A 9,178-nucleotide genomic window follows, 5' to 3' on the forward strand; every position below is an offset into this window, starting at 1 on the left:
CGTGTAACAAGTGACTGGGTAACTTGTAATTCCCAGCTCTGAGTTGACAGGTAGGGTTCGCATGTACCCCCTGGTACAAACAAGGCCCAGGGAGGGGTGATTGTCTGAGCTGCAACCTTCCCAAGTTGCCGAATGGTCCCTCCATCAAGTGTTCGGGAGGTGTGACCTGAGGTGTGAAGTCACCTAAGGCAGGTGCACCCCTTTGTGAAAGGGGCCCGCAGTTGGAAGGAGTGTGCTGTTGGAGACACCGACAATCCTGGGGATTTTCTAGCAATGAGTCAATCATCTTCACAATCAACATCTACTAAACGTAAAAGTATTGAGGCTAATGATTCACCACGGTGAATCCGTTTATTATTCAGAAAGGTGATAATGCAATTGATGGCCCTGTGAAATCCTGCTCTCATTTACGGAAAGGCACTTTGTTTTTGGAGACTACTTCTGATTCTCAAGCACAAGTGCTTGCTGCCTCAGTTCTCCATGATTACCCTGTTCATGTCAAGGCCCATAGAACTTTGAATCCTTCCCATGGTGTTAGTTACACTAGGCTGTTAGATGGTCTGACAGACCAAAATCCAATTGTATCTCTCTGATCAGGGTGTCACTGCTGTCCATTGTGCAATGGAATAGGTAGATTCCTCATTAGTGCCCACCCACACTCTTTTCCTCACCTTTGATAGAGTGATGCTTCTGTCAAAGATCAAAGCAGGCTATGAAATCATCACATTCTGGCCGTACATTCTGAATCTGATACATGGCTATCAGTGCCATTTCAGACACATTAGAATGTCTTGTCGACACCCAGCCAATTGTGCAATCTGTGGAAGGGATGTGCACAAGGGCGATTGCCCGCCACCTCCTCCTCCTTGCTGCATCAACTGCAATGGCAGCCATGCCGCCTACTCTTGGGATTGTCCCATGTATCACGATGAGCGAGCTGTCCAAGAGATCCAGGTAAAGGAAAAAGGTTCCTTACCCAGTCTCTCGCAAGTTATTGGCTAGTCACAGACCTTGTGTTCTCTCATCTGGCACCTATAATGTGTTCTTGTTACCCCTCACTCCATGGAGGACATGGCCACACAGACATGCGACCTCCAATTCAGTTCTGAGGTTGTGAAATTGCCCAGTGTCAAGGTAGCATCACCATACAACCATCCAGCTGTGCAACAAGCCATCAAACTCTCACCTCAAAGGGCGGAAAGGACAGGAGTAGTACTCCCATGAAGACTTCCTACGTCCCTCCAGCCAAAGAACACCAGAGTCTACCTCTAACCGGAAAGGCTCGAAGAAGTCCACCAAAGGAAAGCGGTCTTCTCCTTTGATGACTCCCAGATCCTCTTCAACAGTGTCGCCACATGATATCTTAGCCTGGCCTCCATGTCGCCAGTGCATACAACCTACAGTTCTGCAGTGTTGGACTCCTCAGACCAACTGCACAAGCAAGCCAAAATTTCTGTGGACGCCATGGAGCAGGATCCTCCTGCCTCTGTGCCCTGTAGTAGCGACTCTTCACAGGCTGTCACTCGCAGCTGCCTAGGTGACACCCTTACGTCTCTTTCTCATCATGACTCCTCCAATGGAACGTTCCTGGTGTTTGGTCCCACAAAGAGGATTTACAGCTGCTTTTAGCATCACAGAGCCCCCTTGCACTCTGCCTTCAGGAAACGAAATTACAGCCTGTCATTCGACATCCGCAGCTCGTGGGTGTTGCGGTAGTGTTCTCCTTCCCGAGCATGGAGTCCCGTGTTCAATTCTCAACGGGGTCAGGGATTTTGACCTTGCCTCAAGATGACTGGGTGTTCGTGTTGTCCTCATCATTTCATCGGTGCTGATGACCGCGCAGTTGAGTGCCCCACAATCCAAACATCATCCCCATCACCATAGGTCATTCGATGTCACTGGGGCAGACTTCCTTCAGTGTATTGGACAGCTATCTCCCCTATTTTTGCTACTCGATGACTTTAATGTGCATAATCCCCTTTGGAGTACTCCCAGGACCTGTCAAAGGGGTTCCTCTCTTCGCTGATCCTCTTAACCAACTTAACCTCTTCTGCCTTAACACTGGAGCGCCCACTTCCCTTTCTGACTCCTCACACACTTTTCCCATTTGGACCTATCCTTTTTCACTGCCCAACTTGCCAATTGTCTTGAGTGGTCCGTTCTTTCGGACGCCTACTCGGGCAACCATTTCCCGTGTGCTATCCATTTGCTGACTCCTATCCCATCTGCGTGCACACCCAAATGGCAGCTTACTAAGGCTGATTGGCAGCTTTACTCCTTCCTAACAGTCTTCTGAGAACAAGATTTCGCCTGTTGTGATGGCCTGGTGGAATATCTCACAAACATTATCCTTACTGCTGCAGAACTTTCCATTCCTCGCACATCCTCTTTTATCATGACATGTCCCAGTCTCTTGGTGGACTGAGGCATGCTGCGATGGAGTCCACGCACAGAGACATGCTTTCCACATTTCTAACTGTCATCCTATGATGGCAAACTGCATTCCTTATAAACACATGTGTGCAAAGTGTCATCACTTTCTTTGGGATAGCAAAAGAGCTAGTTGGCTTTCATTCACTAGTTCTTCTAACAGTTGAACCCCTTCCTCTGTTGTGTGGGCCAACCTGTGACGGCTCTCTGGGACCAAGATCCATTCCCCAATTTCCGGCCTGACAGTAGCAATGTCATCGTGGACCCTATTGATATCTGCAACACCTTGGTCTGCCATTTTGTGGACATTTAGAGTTCTTCCCACTATCGCCATCGGAACCAATTGGAGGCGGCTCTGGCGATACCCTTCTCTTCTCTGAATTGAGAGTGTTACAATGCCGCCTGTACTATGAGGGAGTTAGAGCATGCTCTCAGTACATCCCGATCCTCCACCCCAGGGCCAGACGCTGTCAACAGATGTTGCAGCACTTTTCTCTAGGGGGGCAAGCACTTTCTGCTTAACACGTAAAACTGCATCTGGGTAGAGGACACATTTCCCGGACGTTGGTGTGAAGCCACTGTCATACCCATACCTAAGCCCAGTAAGGATAAAAACTTTCCTTCTAGCTACCGCCCCATCTCTCTCACTAGCTGTGTTTGCAAGGTGATGCAACATATGATTCATGCCCAGCTGGTATGGTGGCTCGAGTCTCGCAATTTACTGATGAATGCAGTGTGGATTTCGAGTGCGGTGTTCTGCAGTTGACCATCTCGTTACTTTGTCCACCCACGTCATGAATGGTCTGCTGTGGAAAACCCAGACTGTGGCCGTGTTTCTCAATTTGGATAAGGCCTAAGACACCTGCTGGAGAACTGGTGTCCTCCGTACTCTTTACACGTGGGGCTCCTGTGGCCGCCTGCCCTGTTTCCTTCAGGAATTTTTAAAAGACAAAGTTTTCAAGGGGTGTTTGTGTGTGTGGGGGGGGGGGGGGGGGGGGGGGAGGGGTTTGCCTTGTCGAACACATTTATCCAGGAAAACGGTGTGCCTCAGGGTTCCATTCTGAGTGTCGTCCTCTTTGCTATTGCCATTAACCGTATAATGGCCAGTTTCTCGCCGGTCATATCTGGCTCCCTTTTTGTTGATGATTTTGCCATCTATTGCAGTCGTCCAAGGACCTGTCTCGCTGAGCGCCGTCTTCGACGATGTCTTGATCATTACTCCCTGAGAATCGACAGTGTCTTTCACTTTTACACTGACTTAACCATCTTTATAAATTCCTTACAATGCAATTGGTTGCTCCCACCACCTTTACAGCAGAGCTCTTCGCCCTATATCAGGCAATGGAATACGTCTGGGGACTCAGCCTTTTCAATTGTGTTCTCTTCTCAGACTCACTCAACATCCTTGCAAGTCTATGCAGACTGTACACCCTCCGATGCAGCAGGTCCACGAAAACTGTCACTTGCTCACTCTTGGTGGAACCATCATGATTTTTCTGTGGGTTCCTGTTCATGCAGTCTGCCAGGAAATGAAGCTGCTGACGCTGCTGCCAAGGCTGCAGTCCTCGTACCTCAGCTCGCTAGTTCATATATTCCCTCCGATGATCTCTATGTTGCAATCTGTCAGGAAGTGGTGTCCCTTTGGCATTGTCAATGGTTCTTCCTTCACAGGAATAAACACCAGCTTATTAAGCATCTCCCAGCAGCTTCGACGTTCTCCTCTCAGCCCTTTTGCCAGGAGGAGGTCATTTTAACTAGGCTGTGTATTGGGTACTGGCTTTTTAGGCATTGTCGCTTGAGAAGTGATGCTACCCCACCAATTTCTACAGATTGCGCCCAAGTTTTAACTGTCCATCACTTCCTGATAGAATGCCCATTTTTTTTTAACCATTTATGTTCCCACTTGGGTTTGCCATCTTAATTATCAGCCGTTTTAGCAAATGACGCACAAGCTGTTGACTGCATTTCACTTTTTATCTGCCAAAGCAATATGGCGAAGACCGTTTAATTTTTAGTTTTGGACCTCCGTTTCTGTAAAGTGTCTTTTTTTTATCCCTTTCTCCACGTGCCTGTTTTTAGCTGTCTTCTCTTATGTCAATTTGGACTGACACATAGCCATTTTTTATAACTCCTCTCTGTCTTTGTGTTGTATAGTTTTGACTTAGGTATGTATGACCCCAGTTGTTTTTTGTGCCCTAAAGCAAAACGAATTTAGTCCAACCAACTGATTAGTTTTTTTGTTTAGTTTCCTTCAAGCAAGGAATAGTTTGCTGTGACATTGTGACAGAAGAAAAGTCATCAAAATGAATCAAATTACTGTAGAATTTCCTGTTGTGAGTTGATATGTTTTATCTCTCTTCAGTTTTAGTGACATTAAAAATAGCTGCCACTGTAATGTAAAAGAGACAGTGAAGACGCTGCCATTGTGCACCCAGGAGCATATTGTAAAGATTTACCCCATATATTACATAGCTCAAAGGGAAATGATTCTCTTTAGATTCCTAAACACACATTTTGCATGCTTGTCGGTGTTGTAATTTAAGCTTTGTATAGTTGTAATGAATCTTGGATTATACCCTCTGCTTAGATTTTACTTCTAGAATTTGGATAAGATTTATCTTTAGAAGTGCCCCATTGGTACACTACAGGGTTAATCATGATATACCTAACTGCAATAATTTGTTTGTTTCAGTACAGCTTGTTACATTGCACTCTCACTTTTTCGTTTTTCTACTCTACTTAGGTCATGTTGACTTTATGCAGTGTAATAGTAAACATTAAATATTTTGTGTACTCCATTTAGTTTGTAGAATTTGTGTGTAATAATTACTGGTATGATTGTAGGACTGCGGTCTCATACTGTCTTCAGAAGCTGAGGGCCGTGGATGTTACCCTCTGGATGACCATGTATTATGCAAAAGCTGCAATGCTAAAAGAGTGCAGGCTCTTACATCTCACATGACTACTGAATTGTAGAATTAAATGCTAGACTGCTCAGAGAAACTGAATTTGAGTGTCAGGTTTTGGTTAAGCCATATGTTTTATTTGTGAAAGTTTTGTGTGTCGGGGAGCAAATATCTAGTTCATTGTATTAAGTCTGTGATAAAAATAACCAATGTAAATTGCTTACATACTGGGTGATCCACATGTGGCACAATTTTTGAGAGCGCCTTCACTTATTTTGTAGATACGAGCAATCACATTTTAAACTGTTAACTCCGAAATGAATGAAACGCTGGATACGTAACAATTTTTATTTATAGCACTTCTGATAAGTCTTCAATGTTAAGCAATGTGTGTGGTGATATTTGTTGATCTACATATAGTACGTACTGATCTTGATTCGTGATTTCCCTCCACTTTTCGCAAATTGAACATCTAATTTTCATTACTGTCATTTTAATGATTAATTATGTGTGTTAAATATTGTTTAACACATTTATTAAATTACGAAAGTGGCACTTTCATATGGCCACAATGTGCAACAGACTGTTTTAATGGTGCATTGTATTTCACAGTTCATTCTGTTGAGGTCACTGTTTGTAGAAAGTATTAACTGACTTGTGATATGTTATGATTGACTGATAGTGTTGTAAAGCTCCCAGTTTCATTTTAAGTTGTTATTGTAAACCTGTGTGTCATTTTTATAGCAAAGTATAGATGTTGGTCAATTGAGAGGCTAACGAGTTGAAAAAACTGAAAATTTTCTCTCCAAGCTTTCATTTGATTTTGTTTATGGCTAATGTACATTACTGATTTTGCAATCAATCTTAGTGTTTTGTAATTAAAGTTGCTCTGTATTTTGAGACTTTATGTGCACTTGTAATTTCGTAATGTGGACCCATAGGGATATAAGTGTATTTAGATGAAATGAAGTAGAATTGTACTCAAATTGTTCTACAGGTCATTAGGTTCAATAGCTAAGTTTATAATCATTATTTGACACATCTTTGCATAAAGCATTTGCATTCTGTTCGTGATTTCAGCAAAAGTTAATGTCCCCTAATTTCAACAAAAGCTTGATAAGTGAATGGTTTTTCCACTGTATTTGTCTCCTTTGTGTTGTATAGATGATAAATTTATAATTATTGGCACATAATGATTTGATATTAGAATGAATGGTGATCTCTTGCAGTCATATAAAGAAAGACTGTTAGTTTGAGTAGTTTAAACATGTTTATGAAATTTGGTGTCATATGTGAATCACCCTCTAGATAGTACTAATATATTGATGAGGGACTAGAACTGCAATATTTATGGACGTGTTTTGAGAAACATTGAAATCTTGAGGCAACTGCTGCTTGCCGTTGTAGCATAGTTATCATGTAAACATCTTTTATATGAATTAGTTTAAAAAATCTGTTATCAGTTTATTGTGTTATGATCGTACATGACTTACTTGCAAGATATTATGTATTTACTGTCGCCAAGGCAAGGCCCAAGTTGTGTTTTACAGGAGCTTATTTTCCAAGTGCTGTTTTCCAATACCTTCTTCAAAGTAAGCTTACCTACTGCTCACAGTAATTATGTATATAAGTTCTAGACCACTTACTTTTCTTTATAGTAACTACTCTGTGTTCATATTGATATACTGAGCAGTTTCTGAACAGAGAGAAGGCTGGATATACTGGCATACAGATTTTCAGCTTCATAATACCGATACAGTTTTTAAAAATTCACTAGAGCTTGTAACATTTTGAGTTGAAACTGTTACAAGGGACATTAAGCTGAATTTTACCTTTAAAAGATCTTTTTGTATCATGTATCAGTTTTATAATATACCAGAATATTGTTATGAATGTAAAACTCTCACATGTATACACCAGAATTTATTTTATTTGTCTCTTGTCGTGTAGAAGATGTAAACTGTTCATGCCCTAGAATCACTGTGCAAATTAAATTTGGTGCAAAGTTTTTAAATTTCAGTTGTTTGAAATCTACTTTTATTGTGGAGACACATGACCAGAACATGTGTGCAGTAATAATTGTGTGTTTTGTATGCTGGTTGTGTCCCATATTGTGTTAGAGATCAAAATATATAGTATAGTGAGTAATATTATTGTCTCTGTGCCAGTGGTATTCGTTCTACTTTGGGGTTAGTCTGTAAAGGAATACCAAAGATGCAAACACACAGTAAATATGACTAACAATTGTGAAAAGTGAGCGATTGCTGCACATTGTTTAAATACAGTATATTGTACTATGTGTGAATGGAAATTTTAGAATCATTCTCTATGCCCTTCAGTGAATGTGAATTATTAGCTCCCATTAAACAAATATTGCAATGCTCATGAGAACATAATTTCAAGTTTTAAGATTGAATGTCTGGATTCTAATGACAAGATTCACGAATCGGAATTAAATTATAAATACAGTCCCCCCCCAAAGGACCATAAAATTTAACTGACACAAACCTTTCCTGAAACAACAGCAATATAGTTTAGACTACATTTTGTAGGAATGTGAGATTGTGCTCTAGATGTGAATTTGTGAATTTGTGTGTGTGTGTGTGTGTGTGTGTGTGTGTGTGTGTGTGTGTGTGTGTGTGTGTGTGTGTGTGTGAGAGAGAGAGAGAGAGAGAGAGAGAGAGAGAGAGAGAGAGAGAGAGAGATTCCTCAAAGACAGAAAAATGTTTTATACTACTCAGTGGTATAGAAATATGCTAATTTTTGTAGTTTCATTTACAATCATATTTTTTTCCATAAAGACGTAACTGTCATTTATAAATGACATTAGTATAAGTTGCTATCATTCCAAATATGCACACATTGTAAGGGAAGTTACTCTAATTCAGTTCATTCTTCACATATTTACGTGGTACTATTTTTGCATGTCACACAAAACAACTTCCTTTCTAATTTGTTATTGGTTTGTAACTGCTAGACTGGATTTGCGACTTGCTTTCAGTGTGCTTTCCATTGCAAGCATGCGAGTTACCCTCTGTGGGCAGCATTCCTTGTAATAATCCCTCCATAGGTAGAGGCTTTTTTATATGTAATCTTGTTGACTGTATATTAATAATTGTGTAGAAATTATAGTTTCATGTAATTTTTTATGATTCTGTGTCATACAGAGATAATTTACTACGTGAAAAATTTTCTAAGGGTTGTTCACTTCATGAGTTTTCTAATGAAAAAAATAAATATTGTAAAAATAGCAAACAGATGTAAGAGAAAGATGCACATACAGTAGATCTTTCACCACAATGGTTTCATTTTTAAGGAAGTGGACATTTTACATTTGACATAATGGTCTTAGCATGAAACAGTTGCTCAGTCTTTCTTTTTATTATGTGTAAATCTTTTGTAAACTTTGTGAAGTTTGCCATATTCAGATAGTTCCCAAGTATGTTTTGTGTAAGTTTTTTCTTTTTTTCTCAACTGTTGTTCACTTAGAATAAAATTGTCTAGTCTAGAGCTCAGTGAAATTAAGAAGGGAAACTGAAATTACTCATTGTTTATATCACTGAATCGTTAATTGTGATATACTCTTTGTTCTGAATAAAAGATATATTATATACACACATAAGGAGCTTGATTTTTATTTGAAAATAAGTGTAATGATTCTGTGTTTTGTAAGTGCTTAATTTGTTTTGAAAAAATTATTACAAAAACTCTGTAGTTTAGTAGTGGGTAAATGTAATTTTTATTGGAACAAACAGCAACTAGTTGCACAAAAGAGATTTTGTTCCTTCACCGATTTCAAGCACTTAGTGCTTTCAGGGCTGTGACTGAGGCCACAACAATAT

General features: G+C 40.5%; 1 protein-coding gene across 2 annotated transcripts in view; it reads left to right on the forward strand.

Moving 5' to 3' along the window:
* The window catches only part of LOC126298375 (lipoma-preferred partner homolog), an 81,561-nt gene extending 72,603 nt beyond the window's left edge, over positions 1 to 8,958 (forward strand). For both annotated transcript variants that reach the window (XM_049989682.1, XM_049989681.1), the window contains exon 10: positions 5,275 to 8,958. In XM_049989682.1, coding sequence (XP_049845639.1) covers positions 5,275 to 5,406 — 132 coding nt within the window. In that variant the 3' untranslated portion in view covers positions 5,407 to 8,958. The remainder of the gene's footprint in view (positions 1 to 5,274) is intronic.
* The last annotated feature ends 220 nt before the right edge of the window (positions 8,959 to 9,178 follow it).

This window comes from Schistocerca gregaria, chromosome X, assembly GCF_023897955.1.
Source record: "Schistocerca gregaria isolate iqSchGreg1 chromosome X, iqSchGreg1.2, whole genome shotgun sequence".
In the NCBI taxonomy this organism is placed as follows: domain Eukaryota; kingdom Metazoa; phylum Arthropoda; class Insecta; order Orthoptera; family Acrididae; genus Schistocerca; species Schistocerca gregaria.